This window comes from Artemia franciscana, chromosome 8 (assembly GCF_032884065.1).
Source record: "Artemia franciscana chromosome 8, ASM3288406v1, whole genome shotgun sequence".
Lineage (NCBI taxonomy): Eukaryota > Metazoa > Arthropoda > Branchiopoda > Anostraca > Artemiidae > Artemia > Artemia franciscana.
The window spans coordinates 47737479-47762868 of record NC_088870.1 but is presented as its reverse complement, the minus strand read 5'-3'; the positions used below and the strand labels follow the sequence as shown (position 1 = coordinate 47762868).

The following is a 25390-nucleotide window of genomic DNA, read 5'->3' as shown; positions in this document are numbered from 1 at the left end:
CTTTTTAAGTTTTAATGTTGCCCCTTACTTTCAGTGGAAAAAAACTTTTTTTTTTCTTTTATTTCTTTTTTATTTCGTTTTTTGTTTTCCAATTCTTAGCCGGCAAACAAGTGAACATGCACTGCAGCAACTTGATAGAAGTCCTGAAACGCGGTCTATCTTAAAAATATAAGGAGGTTTTTGAATTTGTAGATACGCTGTCTGACACCATTAAAATATATTTGCAAAAAGGTGCAGTCCCATATGTCCAGCTTCGAAAAAATATTCCATATGCCTTGAAGAGGCTACTTAACCAGGAGTTGGAACGCCTCGAAAACCTCAACATCATCAAAAAAGGGGCTCAAACTGAAGAATGGGGAAGCTCAGTGGTAATTTTCCAAAAACCAGTAAAAAGATAAATACCCTATTTTGAAACATCCTTAACCTAGACGGATTGAAACCAGGTCGTAAGAAAACCATAGTCATACACAAAATGCCTGTCTAAGCACACACAAAGAGCTACATGCTTTTCTGGGTATGTACAACTATCTTTCAAGATAAATCCTAAATTTCTCCATTTTGGACCATTACCTGAGAGATCGATCCACATGGGAAGAATTTACATGGACTCGTGTTCATGAGCAGGTGGAGCCACTATTCAGAAAGCTCACTATTAAAATTTCCAAACTTTGACCCAGGCTGTAGACATGTCGAGCTCATTATTGACACCCTTAGGAATGGATGTGGTGCCGAGAAACTTTTTGCAAAAAAAAACGATTGGCTTCAGATGAAGGGGATTCAGTGACTTGGAAAAATGTTAAAATGAAATTGAAAAGGAGATCAACATACACAGGGCCAAAATTCTTATCAAAAATTGGTCATAAGTCATTGAAAACAATCTCAAAGACAACCTCGTCTGCAAAACAATGATCCATGCCATGCAAAAATATGATGCATACGCATAGGCAAGCTGTCTGAATTGCATTTATCTAAAAAATGAAAAATTTCATGTAGAATTAGAGCTTATAGTACTTGCATTCTCTGCAATTAATATAAAATAGAGTAAAATATATGAATTATGGAAGGAAACCAAAATAGACTTGAAGATACAAATGCTGATAAATACGACTACCAAAGATCAATGTTAGATGTAATGAATGTCGTCCATCCTCAAAGAGGTAAATGTCCTTTCTCCTTTTATATAAATTGGTTTTTTCCTCTTTTTTTCGCTCATTAAAGTCCACGATTTTTGAAGGCTTAAATCAGTTGAAGTACATCGACTTTTTGTATTAGTCTTCTATTTTAACATTTTTAAAGTATAAATCACCATATTAGCTTTCTTGACTGTATCTCGCTCATACAACTACCTATATTCTCTTTAGTCTTCATTACCTTCGGTTACGGCTATTCATTCATTCTAATACCATCCATTCTATTATCTTGGTGAACCGAATAACAAAACTCATTGATATTCTCCTTGCCTGATTGGTTCGCATTCCATTCTTCTGTAAAACAGGACACTTAACATAGCTGGCTCTAATATGTTCTGCAATATAGTTTAATTTGCGATTTTGTAATTTTTTGTAGTCTGACCATAAAAAGTGAGTCTTTCTATATATTACGAGCGACTCATCATTAGGCCAATTTAGGTTGGGGATGCTGGGCAGAGCTGAAAGTGTCAGCTTGGCTGAAAATATTTTCCAAGAGAGACAAGGAATATCATACCAGTTACCGTTAGCCTAAAAGAAGAGGTAGGTTCTTGGTGAGTTCTTACCTACAATATTGATCCTTCCTTCATTGGGCTCTATCAGCGTCCTGCGGTAATTTGTGCTAGAGTATGGTACCTAAATTTGTCCATATGGGTAGCTAGGAGATTTATACCGTCAATACTTGGCTATACCCCTGGAAAGACTGCCCACCAATATTAGTGTCATGCCAAAATTACTAACATGGAATGGTACACACTGAACTGTGTATTGCTCAAAGGTGATACAATGATCATTCCTATGAACTTAAGGAGCAATAACCTCAAGCCTTCATATAACACCTACATTCGTGCCGCAAAGACAAAAGACCTAAGTAGGTAAAAAGAGGGAGCAAAGAGGGAAGTCCCCTCCTAGACGGTCATATTCTGGCAAAATATTACTAAAGACATAGAAAACATAATGCCAATTGTAAGCAATGCATGAAATACCGGTCCAACCAGACAAAGAACCAATGATTCCGTTACCAACACCATTATTTACATTTGAGCAGGTAGGAACTGAACGATTCATATTTTAAGGATGGGAGTATCTGGTTATAGTTCAGTATTACAGCCAACTCACTGAAGGTAATTTCTTTTGCTAAACTTCCTCTCAGATCGTTAGAGCGAAAAAAATTAGGATCTTAGACACGGTTGCTGACCTTCATATATGACAACAGTTGTTAATTTTTGTCGAATAAGTTTCAGACATTCACCAAGTATTGGGATACCCAGCATTTTGTATCCAGTCTTCACTCTTCATAATCAGATAGACTAAGTGAAGAATTAATCTAGATTGTTGAGAAACGGATGACCAAGGTACAGGAGCACAACAAATGCCCTTGCTCAGCTCTTCCTGAACACAAATACATTCCCGTTGATGGTCAAGCCTCACTAGATGCTAAAACATCACTGGAAATACATAAATCACACACTTCGATGTTTGGTACCAACACGAAAGGAAAAATTCATCCTAGAAACAGTGAATCACAAACTTTTCAGGGATGCTCGAGAAAGATGAAAACAGTACCAATTAAATAAGCATAAAACATCCTCTAGACATTGGAAACACATATGGTTTGCTTGGATTAGATGAAAAGTCAAATTGCCAAAAAAGAACCATTTTAAAGTGACGGAAACTATCCTCTTGCTTTCTTATTGTGATCAGATAATGAGAAATCTACCGTCGTAATCTACTTTTTTTGGAAAATATATGAGCAGACACATGATTTTTACTAGCCGAGTATATATTTTAATTATGAATTTCCAAGTCCTCCACATTACACGACGCTAGGAGAGGACACCGAGAGCACAAACAGTAACACGTCTACAGAAAACTGGGTTCCTCGGTTGTCTTGAAGTCAAAGTAGAATAATAACCGTTCCCGAGGAAGGTATCTGTTCAACTTATGTTAACAGAAACAAAGTGGATGTAGAAATTGACCAAACCTTGTGAAACTAAACACATCAAATAGACCACATCTAGATAGGACTCCCTGGTCAAACCCCCTAACCACGCTAATGTAGGGGACAATTCATCAAATGTATCAAAAGAAAGATACGACATATCTAGTATATTATTGTCTAAAACATATAGTGCTGCATGAACTTGCAACACCTTGTATGTAGCACATCAACCTGCAACACTATATCGATGTGTGATCGATACAAAAAGTAACTAATTGCATATGGGACATACTTCAGCGAACATAAGGGATGTTCTGTGATTAAAGCCGACAACACTGAGGTGTGTAAAAGAAACAACCTAGAATCGAGACTGGTTATTATAAAGCAGTAACTATGACGTCAAAAGAGCAGCGTAGCACTTACTAGAAAAAAAAAGTACTGCATGAACTTGCAATACCTGTTATGCAGCACATCACCCTGCAACACTACATCAATATGTGATCGATGCAAAACATAACTAATTGAATATGGGACATACTTCAGAGAACATAAGGGATGTTCTGTGACTAAAGCCGACGACACAAAGGTGTGTTTAAAGAAACAACCTGGAATCGAGACTAGTTATTATAAAGCAGTAACCAAAGCGTCAAAAGAGCAGCTTAGCACTTACTAGGGTTGTGATGATGCGCTAGATATCCAGTTTTCCTTGGTGGCTCTCGTTTTCGCCATTTTGCCCGACGATTTTGAAACCAAACCTAAAAAATGTCATTTTAATTAAGCTATGCATTTAGAATATTAAGCATTAAAATTTGGAATGGCGTAGCACTATTCTTAGTATTGATAGTGTATTTAATAAAATAAAGTTAACACTTGCTAGGATCAATTTTGTTGGCTAAAGAACAAATGTCTAAAATAAAAGCAAAGTCCTGGGTAAAAGAATTTTGAGTGGTTGCCGCACAAGGTTAATAGGTTGTGTTGAAAGTATTAGCAAATATAGTACTTTGGAGAAAATATTACATAAAAGGAAATATCTTCGTATTCGCCTCTTTCACGCCAACGATTGATATATCGATATGATATATCATATCATCGATATGACATATTGCTAACAGACAAAAGTATCTATCTGATGTATCGATATATGTATCGATATGATATATTGCTAATAGACAAATGTATCTATCTCCAAATATATCAAAGTGTTTCTATCTCCAAACCAGTTTTGCAAGATATGTATGATCTAATATTAAGAAGTGGATATAAATTTAAGAGGCAGATTCAAAATATGGAAAAAATCACTATTTTACTGGCCAAAAGATTGAGAACTTTACGTGCATTATAAATTTTGTTCGACAGGGTACGAATCTTGGAAATTCTCCGTTTCTTTAAATTTCTATCTCTGTTTGAGCCTTTTGATACGCACTTGCTGTATTTGTATGCTCATTTAGTTTTCCCGACAGCTCAAACACCCGCCCGACTTTAAACACTTTCAACCTCTCCAATCAGAAACAGCAGGAAACACGTAGACTACACAAAAGATGGCTTGAAGTTACCCATGATCGACATACTACCAGGAGCATTGAACCCAATGAACCTCCAAACCTCGTCCAACAGAGCACTCAGGAAATGAGTCATTGTGCTGTCGTTTGACACCCACTATGCTGGCGACGCCCCTGAGAAAGAGCTATGAGTCATAATTTGTGATTTGTAGGACTTTGCAATGATGTTTAGGCTTCATTTTAACATTTTCTCGTCAAATTATAGACGTTTTTCTTTGAGTTTCTTCTGAATTTTCTCTGAATATTTCTCTGAATTTTTATCCAGTTTCTCTTAGTTATCATCTATATTTTTTTTACAAACAAAAATATTCCGAAATGTTGTTGACAATAAACTGATTTGCAGAAATACACCCTAGGTTGTAAGAACTATATTTGCAGGACATCTTATTTTCTTCAAGTACCCATGTCAAAAAAAGCTTTGTACTTCTATTAGTGAAGAAGATAGGTAGGGAAGGTCTTTTTCAAATATGGATGACTGACAGGATGAAATTTTAAAAGCCTACCTGTACTCGAGACTCACTCAGGTTCAATCGCAGTGCCAATTCTTCCCTACCAAATACGTCTGGATAGGGTGCTCTTTCAAAAGCTCTTTCTAATTCTTCTAGTTGATATGGTGTAAAAGTGGTCCTGAAAATTTATAGTTGTTTTTAATACTCTGACAAAAATACATTTGAATTTACTTGCGAATTAAAACTTAAAAGCTATCCAAACTATTTTTGGTTACTTGGGGGGTTTAACAAAATGTGTCGAACTTTCAAATCTAGATACCTGGTTTTAGGAATTGTTGCTTAATGAACTGGAAAGGCTGCTAACAAAACCTAAAGTAGCTCAATTGAAAGGGTTATAAAAATTGCTTTCTATAATAGAGGCGTTAGTGAGGGAAAAGGAGTGTCTTAAGCGAATGTTTCTTAAGACACCTTGACTTTTTGCACGACTGAGTTGGCTAACTGGCTATGAAAACAGAACCCATATCATAGAATATAGCTCTCTAAACAAAATTTAACCTTTTTGGCGCTTATTACCGAGAAGGCAAAGGTGAAAAATTTTTATAAACAGAACTAACTTTCTATTATGTTAGTAGTAGAATAATTTTATTGGAAATAAACATTTCTTAATCAATAGCACAACATAAGCGAAGCTTGCGAGGCTGTGCTAAATTCAAAGAAAATAAAGAGACAATATGGAGAATAAGAAAATATGGAGAATGAGACCATATACCGAAATCAACAAAAAAACAAAACAAAAAAAAACATGAAGAATACACTACCTTGAGTGACCCCAAGACAAAAAAAAAATACATAAATATTACAAATGAATAACCTATGTAAAATTTATTTTAGTTAATCTGTTTCAAAAGCATACCTACCGAGCAACTCTACACGTAAATCAGATTTAAACTGGCCAAGGCTACCTATTTCCTTGACATCTATACTCAGTTTATTCCAAAGTTTTGAAGCTCTGTAAATAAGTGAAAAAGAAGACCTACTTGAAACTAAAAAGAGCTAGAGTTTTTAGTTAAAAATGCAGGTTTTTTCTAATTGTTTTGGAGGCAGCTGTACTTTATGGCCTGAACCTTTTAGTTTTATGTCTTGAAGTGAAAAATCCTCAAATACTATAAGCATCAACTACATTAAGCTTTTATGAAAGAGGTCATGAAAGAAGGCTCCTTGGCTTTCTTATGAAAGAAGAGAAGTAGCCAACTTGTGACAAAAACCAACAATAAGAGCTAATTATCCAACTTCGAGGAGGAACGTGGGCGGAAATGTGTTCTATTTCAGCTTTTTATTTTCTAGCACATTTGATGTGTGTTACATAAGAATTTACAGGACAATGTACATTTACAGGATTTAAATTTACAGGAATTTACAGGAGAGTTTACAGGACATGCAGCTAAGTTCCATTTCCTCTAGCATGACATAGGTTTTTTCTGCACTGTAGGGATAATGCCATTTTGATTTTATTTTCACCTAGTTTCATCCACAATTTTTACCCCGTTCCAACAAAAGGGCATACCTTACATCTATTTTCCGAAAGTGAGCTAAAATTGAGTTAATCTAAATAAAGATTTCATACTTAAGCATTTTTAAACAATAGGAGATGATGGGACAGACCATGATCAGGATAATAATTGTTTCATCAACTAGCTCTGTTCTTCAATCTCTTCAATTTCATCAATCTCTAGCTCAATGGGTATTAAATATATTTATATATACAGTATCTTATAAATGGCAAAGATGTATTGCACCCTAAATTATGCATGGTAAGAATAACTCACCTTTAATCTTCTTTTATAATTGATTTATGCCTCCCCTCAGAACATGTATGCTCGAGGCATTTTAGTAACGAAACTCTTCTCATGGAAGGATTCTTCTTACTTTAGATTAAACCCCCCCCCCCCCTACATCTTAATAGCTTATTACTAGCTCAAAGGCTACCAAACACGTATGTTTTATAATATAATCTGAATTGTAAGAGCATATCATATCCTAAATTACTTAAGAATGATATCATAAATTGCTCATCCAAAGTAAAAAAAAAGTTTTCTTCTAATTAGCTCTAGATTGAGATCTTAGCTCGCTTTTAAAATTATCACTATGGATATTCTATTTCAGGAAAATTGAAAACAACATATAATGCTCGACAGATGCCGTATTTTGAGCTCAACATTAAGTACTTTATTATAAGTCAGCTATTTTGTAATTTTACTCTTTTGTTTATATTTTAATTAGGTCATATCCAGAAAATTATCTCTAAGCTTCAGAGTGTTTTCTTTGGGGGAGGAAGAATTCGGAAAACGAGAAATTCATTTAAAGGGAGTCATTTTAGGCCTAATCTAACCAATATAGAGGTTACAAATACTTTTTTCAGCTAAATGGATTTAGTAGAACTACGAGCAATTTCCCAGTCATCTTTTTGGACAAATGGTCATATCCAAAGCCTTAGGTTACCCTTTCCATATTTATGTAAACCGTCAAAAAATATTCTTTATTTTATGGTTGCTTTTTCTACAAATAACTATAAACAATGTGTTTCCATTTTTCGCCTTTGTTATCTAACAGAAGCGGCCTAAAAAACAAATTGGCAGATGTAGAAGTACATAGAGGCTAAATAATACAATGGTTCAGCAAAAAATCAATCAGACAAATTTTTTCTCTTTTTTTAGCTGAAATTTTCTTCAAACAAACATTCAATAGATTGGGTTGTAGATTCAATTTCGAATTGAATCTAATACCTTAATTTACAACCTACTCCAATAACAAGCTACTAAAAATTATTTCCTTGTTTACATATCCATTAATCGAAATAGCTCATAACTGATATTCATAGGATGATCATAATATAGCTGAATGCTTAGACATTTTGAAATGTCTGAGCTCCTTTAATGTTAAGGCGTACTAGTGACATCTGTTATTACTTACCTTGTTTTTTTCTTTTTTCCATTGCAATCATCTTTCTTGTTTTTCGTTTCGTTCTTTTGCGCAATTGAAGCGTTCTGAGGATCAGACCCTAGAAAATGTTTGTCAATCAGAAAAAAAAACATCCCTGTAGTTGCAATCCACCTTTTAAATAAACCTGTGTTAGATTAGCATTCCCATTCAAATACATTTCAAATTTTTCCTTTTTCCCTCAAATTACTATTTTATACACAATTTTTTAATCAATTTTTATAATCGGAGATGAATTGTAGGTATAACACTTCAAAATGTGGCTTCTTATACAGACGAAGAATAGCTTTGCTATTATTGTCTTTGCCATTACTTTGTTATTATTTGCCGTAGTGTTATATTTTTGTCTCTTATCCCTTTTGCAGTTATTAGAATCTAAGTGAAAAGGGGAAAACATATAATCCATGTACATTTTGGGGTCCCTAAAATTTAGAATAAAACAGAAAGAACGGGGAAATTAGAAACACAACAAATTATAAGAAAAATCCTCTCTCAAACAATATGTCAGTTCCAATTTTTAACGGTGATTTGGTTCCGTGAAAATCTAAAAAGGAACTATTAAATTTCTAAGCAAAATGATACTTTAAGCTATAAAAATTATTTTATTACTTTGGTATTGAACAGACAGTAGTAATCATGTTCCCTTTCCCCGGCCCCCACACAATCTCAAGATTTGTAAGATATTTTAGATGGATGTATGGATTAGTTTGCCGCATCTACCATAAATGATGAATAAATTATTATTTTTGATACCGTTTTGCTTCTACTTGGAGCTTTTTTTTAACACACAAAGATAAAGATTTTCATAGAACCTAATTAAATTATATTTACCTCAAGATAATTAAAGCCAGACATAATAAAAGCAGGTTGAGGGGCTAAATCAATTCACTTCAAAGATCGGTGATGGTATACAAAATTAAGCGATAGTTATAATTCAATTGTTGAAAAGCAACTTATTTTTATATTGTCTTTAAAGCCGTGCAGTTTTCATAAGAAAAAAAAACCGAAAAAACAAGCAAAATGTTATTGCAGCAGTTAAAAGTTGAAGCTAAAAATTCGGTTCTGCTAAAAAGACAAAAATCTCTACAAAATCTACGTTTTAAAATCTATATTTAGATAGAATCTACATTTAGATAGAATCTAAGAATATCTACATTTTAAACAAGAGGAAAATTAACTTTTTTTTCCCTGAATTCACAGCACCAGGTATAATTAAATATCTGATTTGTCACTAGTCTTTTATCAAGGTTTTAGGTAGCGCTTGAATCTTCTAATGAAAGAATCAACAGAGAAATCTTTAGGGATAATTTCCCTAGGAAGATCATTTCAGATTAAATTCAAGCGTTGAATGAAGCTCTTCTTCAAATACTATGTTTATGACTTGCTAACCAAAAGAAAGTTGGACCGGGCTGTTTCCCTTTGCATCTGTCTTTTCGCTTGGACAAATGAAGGTACAATTCCAGAAAGCTCTAGAGAAGGAGGTGAATTTACAGGGTTGTAAAAAAAAGCCATCAACGCTCCATCAAACCTCATTCAAACTTCTCATCAAACCTCTCCATCAAATCTCAATGACTGGAGAGAGTCATGGGGAACGACTCAACCTTCCCTGTTAGATCTTTTGGAGTGTTGCCAACAATATTTCCAGAATACCTGCAATCTGCGGGCATCAATACTTGACACTGGGTCTGAGACAAGATTTGTAAGAAGGGATAATTGAGCTGAGCAGTAGAAGGTTTTTGCAATGAAGGGGATCATCCTTCAAGGAGACAAAGCTCATCGACATTCTCTGTTGCTTTGTTAGTCAAGATTAAGTTGGGGTGTATGTGTCGAACTTTTGATCGGGAGATCATTAGGTCTTTGTTTCTTGCTTATTGAAACTGACCATCCAGGCTTTGAACTACTTTACGATTTCCTACATATCTCTCTTTATGGGTAGGGAGGCTTGGATTGGGTCTTCAGTTTAGTGACGACTATATTTGTTGTGGTATTATAGGTAAAGTCATAGAGAGGGCTATTTCCTATGTCATTCACATAAAGAATAAAAAGCGTATATCCCAATATACCATTCTGTGTACGCCTGTCTTTATTCAATATTCGAGGGAAGTGAACGTATCAAGAACGACCCTCAGTGAACAATAAGAAAGAAACGTCTCAACCCCCTCTAACAGATGTTCTCTGACACCATACGGGTTAAAGTTTCTTCAGTAGGCCACGATGCAACAATCTGGCAAAGTCTTGCAATATCGAGTGACAATAAACTGATGTTGTATCCTATTGCCAGAGGTTCAATCTAATCCTGGTGTTGGACCGTTAAGGAGTCAAATATTGAACACTCCCGGCAGAATCTATATTGGCAGTCATGTAAAAGCTCATTTGACTCCAGGTGCTGACAAAGTTAATTATTGGAAGCCTTTAACTGGAAGCAGGGGAGGAGGCTGATGAGCCGAAATAAGCCCGGTCTCATTAGATCGCCATCTTCCTTAAGCATAGGAATGAAATGGTGGATTTTCATATGTGTGGAAAGGTTTGCAGAAAGAAAACACAGCTGGAAAAGCGATGACAAATGTTCAGCCAATACACTGTAGGTCTTCAAGAAAACATTAGATTTACTGTCAGGACCCCTGAATTTGGTCAGATCAATACTATGCAAAATGAAAATGACCTTAGAAATCGGCCAAGAACAGTATTGGCTCGATCAGGTAAATCAATAAATTCTTTACCGTTGTCTGCCAGATTGGAGAATTTGGCGCTGGACTTGGCAAGAGGTTTGGTCTTTACCTGTGTGTCTTGGACAAAAGCCCCGTCATTAATTTTTAGGGAAGGAATTGAAGTTCCTTCATATGACGGCAAAGCCTCTTTGGCGATTCTCCGTCAGCTCTTAGCTGAGGCATTATGGAGCTCGGTGGTGAAATTATCTTTAAAACGAGTCCGTGACTGCTGGAACTATGTCTTTACGGGATTCTATCTTTTTCTCTCTTTAAGAGTAGCCATCGTTCGTTTAAATTTGGCTTCGCCTGGAGAGTCTTTTGTAGTGGATGCTAAACTAATGTTTCCCCTTGTTAGATACCCAGGTCCGCTTTGATGGGATATAGCATGCAATACAGTCGGCTCTACCCTGCTGGTACTTTTCTGCAAATTTCTCAAGGGGCCCTCCAGGAAGGAAGGCTCTCTTTTGGAAAAAAACAAGTGCGTTTCTTAGGCCATCTAAACCTTTTCTTTTGTATTACCAGATTTGATGCTCATACTTTATTGGGGGAGGAAAACGAAAAATTTCATGCGCAATGACGGCAAAGTGGTCACTTGCTAGGGCATGAGCGTCGATTTTAAAGGAATCTGGATGTTCCATAAGGAACAGATCAAGACAAGGTAATGCGTGCGTGTCACGGTGGGTATCGAATTCAACCAGTTACTCAAGTCCATGCGAAAGAGAAACCCCATACAAGTCTGACCCCTCCTTATCGTTGTTTTTTCTATGGAGCCACAGGCAAGATAGAGGTTGAAAGCTTTTTCATGAAAGATAATGGCAAACTTGGCGTATTAGAGACGGGGTGACGGGGCAGGTTGTGACGGGGCAGGTTGGGGGGTTATACATGGACCCAATGATCACAAACTTATTTGAAAGGGTCGCCCTAACTTACAGAGATTCTTAGCCACCTGAGTTTGAGAAATTATACATAATGTATATATTAATACAAATATAGAAGCTGGTAAAATTTAGTTCTGAGACCTTGTACATTGCAGTGGGCTAACGTAAATAGGTTCAAACCGATTATGCGTGGGAGTGTCTAAGGTCGTCTACGAGAGATCAGTCTGATCCGTGGCTTATTTTGATGAGTGGTGGCGAGTGAAAGGAACCTAGTCGGGTGGTTAGCCCAACAAGGGCCAAAATTTTTAAACTTTTATTAGTACCCCACCTCCTCAGAAAAATCTTGGTTCTTCCCCTCACCTACATTCTTGCTAGTGCCATTAACAATGCAACGTTGACCAGCGAACTAAAAAGGGTGTACATTAAGGGTTGAATTTAATTTGTCAAATTATTGGCTCTTATGAAAATCCAAAAGTGAAAAGTAACCGTAAAGCAAAGCAAAAATTTTGAAGACCTGAGTGAAGCACAGAAGAAAAAGTTGCAAAACGTTTGAAATACTTTTTCTTCACTTTCGGCTAAAATGTATCATCTATTATCATCATTATTATCATCATTTATCATCTGCTCAATATAGAGCAAAATTTTACAAACTTGTCAGTATAAATTTTTCAGTAAATACAACAAATACCTGTATAGTTCAAAAACCCATCTTATCAAATCTGGCTTTAGACCATGGACTTGAGTGAGACGTTGTTAAGCGTGTAATATTTGCGAACAGTGCCTTTGATAAAGTAATACATGTGTGGAAAATTACATATTGCTCCATTAAACCCGACCTCAAAATCTTTTATAACATTTTCCTTTCCATGGTAATGAGGACTTTGTTGTGAATCTTGGGCGCTGACTAAGTAGCTAAAAAAAAAAAACTCCAGGGGGTTGAAAATATCTGTCTTACACCTATTTTCAGGATACATTGCTCTGGTGTGACCACTGACACCCTTATTTCTGAAAAGATTGAACAGCCACACCATCAACTCACAGAAAATAGGCATAGTCAATAGCACTATTTGGATGATATGGTATGGGTGTGCCAGGGTTGTCTCCTTTATGATTAGTGATACTCAGTCAATCCCAGTACCAAGAGACAGGACCAACAGACAATAACACCTGGGTCATGTTAGAACGAATGCTCTCTTATTCAGGGTCCTCCTTGGTCTAAAGAAATCAAGAAGGCGTCGTGAAGAGATAATGTTGTTGTCTTATGTACCAAGTGGTATATAAAGAACTACCCTAAGTAAGTAAGCAATGGTCCAGAGTTTTGCTGGGTAATGCTAGGCAGTGGTGGATTTTTTTCCCTCAAAGCTTGCTTTTTCTCTCTTCAATATCCTATGCTTTCAGGAATTGTCAACCAAATTCCCAGTCATTAGTTAATTACCAAAGTAATTAGTAAGGCATATAAGCAGGATGGCGTTCAAAACATAGAAACAGTCTAACGATTTCCCAATTATTTATTGTATTTACCGTTTATCCTGGCCTAGTTTTGCAGTTTTTACTAGTTCTGTCCCATCAAAATACCACGCACCCTCTAAAATACAACGTTTTTACGTACCTATTATCTTTTTTTTTAAATGATGCTAAATTAAGCTTCAATACAACATGAAACTGACTTGGAAAATCACCCTTAGAAGGTTAGGACCTTTTGTTACAAGACCACCAATATTGTTGGGATTTAGGTCTTACCTCTGTCGATATTTTTTTGGCTTGAAGAATCTGAAAAACAATATCCTTGACTTGGCATCATTGTATGTTGAAATTGCTGATGTGGAAGAGGGCTGAGTACTGCTGCTGACTCGTTGGAAAAGCAATCTGTCGAGGAAGAACTTCCAAAATTGTTGTTCATATTTCCTCCAAGCATGTCGGCATGTTGGAACCCAAGCATCACCTGTATTAATTGATATTATAGTAAAGCAGATTTCGACTTTAATTTTTTTTTATTCCAAATTGGTAAATTTATATACAGCGGAGGTGATCAAAAAGTAAAGCCCTTTTCAGGGGGCTTGGGGGTTTACCCCCCCCCCCCCGAAATATTTGTTCGACTAAAAAAACGTCACAAGAATGAATATATATAGTTTTTATATGTTTCCTAAGGTTTTTTTGTACCACCTCCCCCTATTTTAAAAATATCCAGGATTCGTTCTTGTTTAAACTCAAAGGAAAATTTTACATAACTAATTTAAAAGCGACAATTAATACTAAATTAAGCAAACTGCTGTGTAGTAAAAGACTACACCGCATTTTTAGTAAGGTTAGTTTGTTTTTAATAAATAATAAATTTAGTGAATAACTTTAAAATAGACTGGACTTTTGCATGGTTGGCCAAAGGAGAAACAGAAATTTTACTTGTTTAAATGTAGTGACTAAAAACTTTATTCTTTTAACTGGCTAATACCCTTCATAAAAGAACGATTCAGGTTTTAGCAGACGGAGTTCTTTATTTCTCCAAAAATTGTATTTGATTATCAGTCTACAGTACATCTGATTCTCAAAATTATTCAGCCCAATGTATTAGGTAGTCATGTTTAAAAAAAAAAAAATGGGGCTATTTTCTCTCCAGAAAAAAAAAAGAATTTGGAAAAATAAGCCACGAAAATAATATATTTGAACAGAAATAAACTTTTAAACGTGGAGGAATAGGACATTAATCTCTCTTATTGTTAATCTCCCAAGACTGCCTACAAAAAGAAAATAGGGCTCAAGAACATAATTTAGATGATATTTCAGTTTATTCCGTTAATGCAAACAGCATCATCTGCCTTATATCAAAAAAATTAAATAAAAATAAATAATAGGAAAACAAGAACAAACTCTTTGGATCCCGGCGGTGAAACAAATATTCCATGACCTAAAATTTAAACCAAACGGACTACTTCTCCGAAATTTGTACTTAAAAAAATACTCGTCAAAATTTCAAGTATTTACATTTTTAACACAGCTAATGTCAGGGCAAGGCGCAACTAAAAAATTATAAATCATAAAACATATTTTAAGTCAGAGGCTCTGGTGCGGGATGACTTGAAAAATACATATTTTAAATTTACTAGACTTAAAAATTCTTATTTATCTTGTGCAAATTTTCAAGACCCAAAAAGAGCAAGCTATGAGAATGACATTTTTTTTTTTTTTTTTTTTGCATCTTCATCTTTCTTGACCCATCTGATTTAATAATCTCAGCTGGTGGTTGGTTCAAGTAGCTCCAAAATCAACCCCCCCCCCTAATTTGCGTCTTTGGTTCTCAACAGTAACGGAAAGCTACAGGATCATTTCTACTGCGGTTTGGCAGAAACTTACCAGATTTTGTTAATAGCATTTATTTTTTAAGAGACAGATTCCCTACCACTTAATCCTTGTGGTTAGCCTTTTCTTGGGTAAAGGATACGGATCGAGTACCAGAAGTACTCTCAGATTAAATAAAAGTTTATTGTCACCGGTACAAGGTGAATCCAAGATTTTTTTCGGGAGCGGGGGGAGATAGGTGCAAAAACTTTAAAATATGCGTCAAAAATTTGTTTTTTATGCATTTTTGTTATACTTTTACAACAGGAATAAAACTTTAGGGGGGAGGGTCAAATCCTGAAACCCCTTACTCTAGATACGGCCTTGCAAAGGTAATGAGAATCTGGCCAGAATTACGATACGAGTCAGGTCAGCCAAAGAGCAAAAGAGAGTTAACTGTCTTTACTTCTTTAGTAAAGAAGTTGCCACAATTTATTTGAGACATATCTCCATAAAGTAAGTGATACGTTCCTTAAGTAAAAAAGGAAACAAAAGTAAAATGCTCTGGGTTTTACGTACATGGAAATTTGCCCCCTAAACATTCCTATCCCCTTGATTTTGGAGAATAACTTTTATTGGTATTTTCATTAAGAAAAACTTTTTTTTTATTTTTTCATTAAGGCAATCAGAAAAAAAGTCCCTACTGCGTAAATTTTGAAATGTACATTTTACCACCACCATCCCCAAACGTTTCTATGATTTGGCACCATTGGTCCATTTTTTCAGAAATAGTAAGTCTTAGAAATATGATTAATAGTTTTTTTTTTTTCTTTACTGTTTACTCCGGTTTAGCTAAGGGACAATGCTTCAAAATTTAATACTGAATCTTGCAAAGAAAAATTTTTTCATAATAGCATTTATAGTTTTGGAAAAACAAATTCTATAGGAATGCAGGCCGCTGTCCAGAAACATTAATTATAACAGATTCTTAGTTTTCTAGCCATGCTTTTACCAACATATTCGACTCCGTACTTGCTCAAAATCAGCAAAAAAGGTTCATATTTTAGTAAGTCCTGCATTTTACAATAATAGACCAAATATTTTAACGTAAGTTATAGTAAGTAATTAAGGATAATTGTATTCTGGAAGGCACAAATAGTTTGTGAGTTATCTTCACTGATAATAACTATTAGCTATTTTACTTTTGAACCTGTTAAAAGGGGGATGTTTATCATGTTATTCACTTTTCAAGGACTTTTCCACAACTTTTTCCCAGCGTTTAATTGACGCACAACTTGATCATGTTTGCAAATTTTAGCTCTCGAGTAGAGACCTACTTAAGCGGAAATTTAGTAACCAATAAATTTTGTAACAAAGATATCCCATATCATGAGCTCATCCGTTTGTTCTGTTGACCTTTTTCTTTGTTGAATTTGTTGTGCTTATTGTATTGTACCTTTGTACCTTTGTTCTCATCCGTTTGTTCTGTTGATTTTGTTGTATTTATGTGTTGTTTTCTTTTTTGACGTTTATTTGGTTTTCTCTCTTTTTACTCCACTATCCTCACATTGTTTTGTGCAGTGGGTTATAAACAATTTATTTTTATTATCAATACTATTATTATAGAAAATATCTAATTCTGGTCTAGTCATAATTGCTGTCTAGGTTCGACAAAGGGCAACTAAATATTACCAAAAGCTTATTTTTTCGTTCAAGCAGACGTTGTCTTTGCTGGAGCGGCAGCTACTATTACGCAACTGTCGTAATCAGTATTGAGGTTATTATTAGAGTGAAAGAGAGAACTATACAAATGAAAAGTACATTAGAAAGGCATAAGATTGTGCTTTTGTGTGTTTAATGATCAGCCCTTAGTTACTTCAAGACCGTTCCCGGTGAATGTCAGCTTTGAATAGCCTGTATAGCAAATGTAAAGGTACTAGGGCACACCATCTGGGTTGGTCCTATAGTGAAGATTTTGCTAGTTTTAACATTGGTTCCGGATTCTTTCCGGAACCAATGGTTGGTCCCAATCCCATTCCGGATTGGTCCTGGATTATCGGAAATTTAGATCTTTTGAACGTCACTAACTTATGAAAAAACCAAGTTATAGCATTGGTTCAATTTTAGCATTCTCGTGATGAATGGGCCTTGCGTATGGGGAAACTCGTATATAAAAATTTTCTATTCTCAAACCCAAGCTAAACAATGTTGAATGAAATCTTAAGGCAAAATCTTTAAATCTTTAAGGCAAAATCTTCGCAAGGCAAACAAAAGTTGTGCTTAATTTTTAATAACAAAAATTGAAATCATATCAAGATCTAGATTGCAATTTTGTAATTTGTACTGACACTAAAGTGCAAATTCGGCCCTTTTGGGCTTGTGATAGCCGCTTTTTTGAAATAAAATCTTAACTTAGATAGTAAAGAAATTGCAATCACAGCACCGCATTTTCTTGCGGTGATACATCTTGGCGTTTTCTTAAATTTTGTGTTCTAAATGTAAATTGCACTATGGAAAGTGGTTAAATTTCTTTTTGATAAGATTAACTACCTGTATTGAATGGAAATTTCCACGGGATTCGGCTTGTGCTTTAGCACTGACAACTGTAGAATTAAATCCACTATTTTGACAGCCATTGCCGGAATGGTGGCTCTGTGGAGTTGATCGCTGCATTTGAGGTACTAAAAAGATGAGATTTTCAATTCAAAACAATTAAATACACGCATATTTTAGCCTTTATTTTTTTAATATTAATAGGTGTTGTGTACTGTCTGCTAGCTGTGTTTAACCCATTACGTATTAAATAAAGAAAACTAGTTTTTTTAACTGTACGTAAGGAGCGACATTAAAACTTAAAACGAACAGAAATTACTACGTATATGAAATGAGTTGTCCCCTCCTCAACGCCTCGCTCTTTACGCTAAAGTTTGACTCTTTGCCACAGTTCTACTTTTTAAAACAATTAAAAGCTTTAGCGTAAAGAGCGAGACATTGAGGAGGGGACAACCCATTTCATATACGGAGTAATTTCTGTTTGTTTTGAGTTTTAATGTCGCTCCTTACTTACAGTTAAAAAAACTATTTAATTTCTGAACGTTTTTGAATTAATGCATGTTTGATTTTTGCTCTCCACACATAAATTTTAAAAATGAAATTTGCAAATTAATTCCTTTTTTGGCTAAATGGCTTTCTCTTAGTTTTGATCAGACGATTTTGAGAAATAAGGGGTGGGGAAGGAGGCCTAGTTGCCCTCCAATTTTTCGGTTACATAAAAAGGCAACTATAACTTTTAATTCTTAACGAACGTTTCTATTAGTAAAATATACGTAACTTAAGAATTATCTTACGTAACAAACTTTTATATTCTTATATTTTTATTTTGTACCATCGTTAATGCCTCGCTCTTTACACTAAATCGTAAGTTTTGTCTCAATTCTTTAAGATTGACCCCTGGATCAGAAAGGCCGTAGAGTAAACAGTTGAAATTACTAAAAATACTTTAGCATAAAAAGCGAGGTTATTTATCTCCTCCTAAATACATCGCTCTTTATGCCGAAGTATTTTTAGAACCCCTCATATGCGTAATAGTCTCTGTTCGTTTTAAGTTTCAATGCTACTCCTTACTTTCAATTGAAAAAAAAAACTTTTTCATGTTTATTTTTTCATTGTTTCTTTTTATAGTAGTTTTAGAAAACCCTGCGCCCTTTTCATTGAATTGCTCTTCCCTCATGACATATTTCTCCAAGGAAAGATCCTCCCAAATAGCCCCTTCCCCTCAGCCCCACCCCCAAAACCAAAAAAATCCCCCTGAAAACGTCTCTACACTTCCCAATAACGATTATTATATGTAAACACTGGTCAAAGTTTGTAACTTGCAGCCCCTCACCCAAGGACTGTGGGGGAGTAAGTCATTCCCAAAAGCATAGTTATTATGGTTTTTGACTATGCAGAACAAAATAGATATACCAAAATTTTGATCCATTGACTTTGGAGAAAAATGAGCGTGGGAGGGGGCCTAGGTGCCCTCCGTTTTTTTTTTAGTCACTTAAAAAGGGCACTAGAGCTTTTCATTTCCGTTAGAATTAGCCCTCTAGCGACATTCAAGGACCACTTGCTCGATACGATGACCCCTGGGAAAAAAAACAACAAATAAACACGAACCTATGATTTGTCTTCAGGCAAAAAATACGAAATTCCACATTTTTGTAGATAGGGGCTTGAAATTTTTGTTATAGGGTTTTCTGATACGCCAAATGCGATTGTGTGATTTTCGTTAAGATTTTATGACCTTTACGGGGCTTTTCCCCTATTTTCCAAAATAAGGCAAATTGTCTCAGGCTCGTAACTTTTGATGACAAAGACTTAATTTGATGAAACTTATATATTTAAAATCAGCATAAAAATCCGATTCTTTTGATGTATATTTTAGCATCAAAATTCTGTTTTTAGAGTTTCGTTTACTATTGAGCCAGGTCGCTCCTTACTACAGTTCGTCACCACGAACTGTTTGACTAAAATTTACTACGAAAAATCGATTTTGACACCCAATTGCCAGAGTGGTGGCTTTGTGGAGTTGATCGCTGCATTTGAGGTACTAAAAAGATAAGATTTTCCATTCAAAACAATTAAATGCACACATATTATGGCCTTTATTTTTTGGAATATCAATACGTGTTGTGTACTTAAATTTTATCTTCCATTTTGTATGGACTTTCTTACATTTTATATGGACTTCAGGTATGCTCAGAGATAAAATGCGCAGCCAAATGGCTGCTTGTCCTCTGAATCTGAGTGACCATATTTTGGCCTTTATATTTTGGAATATCAATACGTGTTGTGTGCTTACATTTTATCTTCCATTTTACATGGACTTTCTTGTTATATGGACTTCAGGTATGCTCAGAGATAAAATACGCAGCCGAATGGCTGATTGTCCTTTGCATCTGATTGGTTGTATAAAACAATTCTTACGGTTTAAACTGATTCACTTTTTTAGAATCTTCACTTGATACCCTGTTGACCTTGTTTGGGCCAAGGATTGTTGTTTTGGGGCACAAAATGACCAAGATGAAGAGGGTACTTTTTTATAGCCATGCCTTATTCAAAACAGTAATAGAAATTAAACAAAACTCATATTTCAGTGAATTTCTATACAAAAATTTACTACTATTAGACCAGTGTGGTCACCACTTGAGAGAAAATTAGAAAAAAAATAAAAACAAAATAAACACATATTTTTATGGATGGGGTTGGAATCTGCATACAAGGGTTCTGAGACTTATTGAATTTGACGGTTTTTATTTTTCACGATTGTCTCGCTGTTTTGCAATGTTTATCCTTTTCCTAAAATTAAGAAAATTTTCACATGCTAATAAATTTTATAGATAGCTTCATCAAACAGTTTGCGGTAACGAACTGTAGCAAGGAGCGACACAGCACAATAGTAAACGAAACTCTAAAAAATGGAATTTTGATACCAATAGTTACATCAAAAGAATCGCATTTTAATGCTGATTTTAAATATATAAGTTTCATCAAGTTTAGTTTTACCCATCATAAGTTAAAACCCAGAGAAAATTTGCATTATTTTAGAAAATAGGGGTAAACACCCCCTAAAAGTAATAGAATTTTAATGAAAATAACACCCATCAGATTCAGCGTATCAGAGAACCCTACTGTAGAAGTTCCAAGCTCCTATCTACAAAAATGTGGAATTTTGTATTTTTTGCCAGAAGCCATATCATGGATGTGTGTCAATTTGTTTTTGCTTTCTATGGAGGAATTTATCATGAGGGAAGAGAATTTCCATGAAGGGGGTACAGGATTTTCTAGCATTATTTAAAAAAAGTGAGAAAAAAAACAACTGGAAGTATGGATCAGCATTAAAATTTAAAACGAACAGAAATTATTACGTACATAAGGGGGTTATTCTCCTCCTCAATACCTCGCTTTTTACGCTTACGTATTTTTAGTAATTTCAACTATTTACTCTACGGCCTTTGTGATTCAGGGGTCATTTTTAAAGAATTGGGACAAAATCCAAGCCTTAGTGTGAAGAGCACGGTATTGACGAGGGGGCGAACCCCCTCATATACGTAATAAAAATTTCCTTTTTAATGTGGCTTTACCTCTAGTTCTGTTTGGTGACAAACATTCCTTCGAGTCAACCCAATAGGGGCATATCTATACACTAGTATTTCAAATAAAACTAGGCATAAACCAACAGGAAGAAACATTTCAAAAGGATAAGCCTGTAAAACAAAATTATACAGGGAGGGGGAGTACAGTCTTATAACTTTTGTCCTCCTTCCCGTCTGACAAAAGATATTGTCAGAAACTTCGTTTTTTTTTTTCAAGCGGTGCACTTTTTCTATATTTTTGGTCTTCTAGGGAGTGCTGAAGCTTCGAAACCTGATGTTGTCGTCTTAGGTCTAATATACTACCCAATACATCGCACTGTTTCAATTCTGATGAGAAATCAAATAACGCATATTATTTGAACATTTTTTGATTGTGCTGCCCTAAACATTTCAAGTTTCTCAAATAATTGGTCAAATTTCAAGGTATCCGCGGTTTCGACCCGGTGGACAGGGGCCGCCAAGAAATCTGGCAGATGAAATGAGATTTTGACACACCATTCCATAGATCTGGTGTCCACTTAGAGAGACAATACTATAATTATAGTTGTATTCCCAACCTGGTTTGAGTGGAATCTGATGTCCCCTCCTGGTGGAAGGAACAATGACACTTTTCTCATCTTTTTCCCTATCCTCTACAGAGGTAAGAGGAATGATAGATCTAAAAAAAAGATATAACTAAGACATTAAAAGTTGTGCTCAAATAAGCTTGATTAAGATTCAACAGCTTCTTTAGGTAAGCAACGTGATGACTAGAATTTAACCACCCCTAATTCTGGCCTCCCCAAAAGATCCCACATTGGTCCTGTTGTCTTTCCAAGTTCAATTTAGGAATAAGGGTCGCAAAAATAAGCGAAAGGAAAGAGAAAAAAATGTTCACTAAGAAAAATTGATGATGACATGTCTTGATGAACTGCTCATCCTTTTGGACGACCCAAAGAAAAAGAAAGAATGAAAGATAAAAAATGAATTTGAAAGAAAAGAAAGAAAAAAGGAAAGAAATTTAAAAGAAAATAATTTAAAAGAAAGAAACAATGAAAAGGGGAAAAAAGTATGAAAAAATAAAAATAAAAATTGGGCGACTACAAGAAAGAATCAATAAAAAATACAAGCACAAGGCAAAGCACTTCACGAGGTGACAATTTCAAAAACCACCACTACAGTTGCTATGTTTTCTTTTTTTTATTCTGACCTTGAAGATGGCAAGAGGGGATAGTGTCAGCTATAAAAAGGACATTAGATTTTACCCCCTGGTAATTTGGACTGAGAGAGAACTACCTATTCTGCTATATATCCTGATGACAAAATTTAAGAGCTACTTTCACCCATAGAAATGGATCTTTTTTTAGCACTAAAAAGGCGCAATACTAAAAAATATTCCTTATCTTCTATGAAATTGGGCTGAAGTCTGAAAAAATATTTTCGACATATGTCCTGTCTTGCAAAAATTTAATCTTCCTCCGTCCCCCTCGCACTGGTATCGCTCATAGGGTTAAGACCAGCTTTAGAGTAGAGAAAAGCAAAAATAGGGTACTAGCTGGTAATTTTCACCAGATTTTATAACATATCCTTCATAAGATATATCCTTCATAACACATCGTCCTGTCCTTCACAAAGCCAAAAGCGGGCCCAAGTACCTGAGAGGCATAATTTATGTCACCAGTACCTACTCCTTGCTATATAAAAAAAAATAACATAGAAACAGGGAGCTCTGGCTCCCTGTTTCTGACTAGAAACTGACTAGTCTGCAGAAACAGACTAGAAACCCTGTCTGCAGAAACTGACTAGAATAAAAACTAATTAAATACCAGATCTTCATGTTAAACAGTTGTATTGAGCTACGAATGAAAACTAAACAAAAAACGTAAAGGACTTGAAATTAAACAGAACCTTCCAAAAAAAACCCAATAGATTTTAAAATTGATAAGTTTTTTCCTCTTCTGTGATTGTTGTAAACACAAAAATTAGCAAGCAAAAAAGTTCAACCATATCAAACAAGCACAAATTTAACTTTTATTTGTTTTTGTGGGGTTTCGAAAATAACTATTTTCTAAAAATATAGACATGGTTGAGGCTTCCCCCATATCACTTTCTCTGTAGAAAAAAGGACAAACGTGAGAGGTCACCTCAATGCATAGCACCTCAATCCATAGGTTAGCAATGATTATGGCACACATAAGAACTGTATTAAAAAAAAGTGCCACGATGCACGATATTTGGAGCTATTTTTCGTTCTTTGGGGTGGCGTTAAAAAAGACAAGGCAACAACAATAAAAAATTTCGGAAGTAATTCCTATGTATTCTTCGTGAAATTTCAGATAAAGCTCGTTTTTCTAAGATTTGATAACTGAGCCTCAACATAATTAAATAAAAAAACAATTTATTTTTAACTGCGAGTAAGGAGCGATATTAAAACTTAAAACAAACATAAATTATTCCGCATATGAAAGGGTTGCCCCCTCTTCAATGCCTCGCTCTTTACGCTAAAGTTTGACTCTCTCACAACTCTACTTTTTAAAACAATAAAAAGTTTTAGCGTAAAGAGCCATTTCTTCCATTTTTTGGAATTTCGGTTACTATTGAATTACTATTTGATCACAAATCTGGATAAAAGTCAAAATTTATGAATAACGTCTGCTTTTCTTTATTTTAACTTCAGAAAAGTACTGAAAAAGGGGATGATTGCAATGGTAAGAAATTAGTTTGTAAAATATCTAGAAACACTAATTTTACCCCACTAATAGCAAAACCTCCATTCAAAGCTTTCCTCCTATTCATTTTTCAAAAAAAAATATTGTCCTGAAGCTGCTATGTTTTAAACCGTGAAAAACATCTTAAGGTGCTTTCTGTTTCTAGTGTACGATAAATCCTATATTGTTTAGTATGTTCAGTAAAGCACTATTTCTACATGGTAATGCAATTATAAATAACATTGCTAGTCACTTTATTTACACTAGCTTCACAGATAATATATTACATAGACTGCAGAATAATAGCTTTTGTGTATTTTAATTTTCAATCCCTTATATTTTAATTTTTTCCCTTGGATCAGAAAATCTTTTTTTCAAATTTTATCGTTAATACTTCATAAAAGCTTAGAATTTTTTATTTTCCAATTTTAACTCCAAATACGCGCAACACACCAGAAGACAAGCACAATTAGTTAATTTCACATTCGCTTAAATTCTAAAAAGGAAGCTGTACTGTTAGTGGATCAAATAAAAAAAATTGGTTTTATTAATCAAATAATCACCTTCACAAAGCATACCTCCAAGAAATAAACTAGCAATATCCTGATGGAATTACTTAATCAGACTAAATTTGTATAATCATTTACCTAACCATATATACGGGGGTTTATGAGAGTCTCCCATTGGCTTAGAAATGTTAAATTCCAAGCCAATAAAATTTCTCCTGAGATGGAATAGCGTATTCGATGTTCCCTTTGCTACTCTGGGATAAAGAGGGATGTAGACAATCAAGAGCGCGTTTGAAAGCTCAGACAAGTGGATTTACAATTGATATTACATACATTTTATCTCAACTGAGTGTACGGATAGCCTGGTCTTAGACCAATGAAGCATTAATTTCGCTTAGCAAAATTTGGCAAAATTTCATATTTTACGATATATTTTCTCGAGGCCCATTCGATTTTTTTTTCATAAAGAAGTGAAAAAGCTCTTTTTTACTGTTTAATTTGCGTTTGCTTTTTGCCATCCAGCCTTTTACTATAACCGGTGACTAGCTTATGGTATAATTTCTGATAATATGAAAGTGGATAAATATTGGCCTGAAGAACCCGTCCGAGCAAAATTTAAAAAAATACCTACCTAAAGGTGATTTTTTTTTAATTTCCTTTCCTATTCTATTTGGGTTGAACCTGTGAGCACCTATGGTCATTATTAGGAATTTTATTTTTGTAATTCTGACATCATATTTAATGAAATTCAGTATGTTTAGTTATGGATCTTGGTAGCCAAAATCCATGTTCCTCTGCCTCCTACCAGAAGATATGGTTTGGCTACACCGCGGTTCAACCCACGAATACCAAGGCAGAATGCTCAAATGTATATCGAACATAAAAGATGATGATTAAAGAAGAAGATAAAAAAATATGGTACAAAAGTGGATGAAAGTAGCATAACCGTAAATTATGAATTGAAGATACGACCAAATCAAAAAATTTAATCCCCCTCTTCCCAAAATTCATTCTATATTTATCGAAAGGTTCAATGAGAGATAGGATATTTGGGCGTTAAA

General features: G+C 34.8%; 1 protein-coding gene across 2 annotated transcripts in view; it reads right to left on the bottom strand.

Annotated features, from left to right (window-relative positions):
• Positions 1–24447, bottom strand: part of LOC136030504 (retinal homeobox protein Rx2-like) — a 29341-nt gene extending 4894 nt beyond the window's left edge. The window contains exons 1-6 of one of the 2 annotated variants that reach the window (XM_065709525.1): positions 24399–24447; positions 17544–17674; positions 13461–13662; positions 8108–8195; positions 5192–5315; positions 3800–3884 (exon numbers count right to left, since the gene is read on the bottom strand). In XM_065709525.1, the coding sequence (XP_065565597.1) occupies positions 3800–3884; positions 5192–5315; positions 8108–8195; positions 13461–13662; positions 17544–17666 (622 nt within the window). In that variant the 5' untranslated portion in view covers positions 17667–17674; positions 24399–24447. Of the gene's footprint in view, positions 1–3799; positions 3885–5191; positions 5316–8107; positions 8196–13460; positions 13663–17543; positions 17675–24383 lie in introns of both variants that reach the window. The other variant, XM_065709524.1, reaches the window with a different exon arrangement.
• Between the last annotated feature and the right edge of the window lie 943 nt (positions 24448–25390).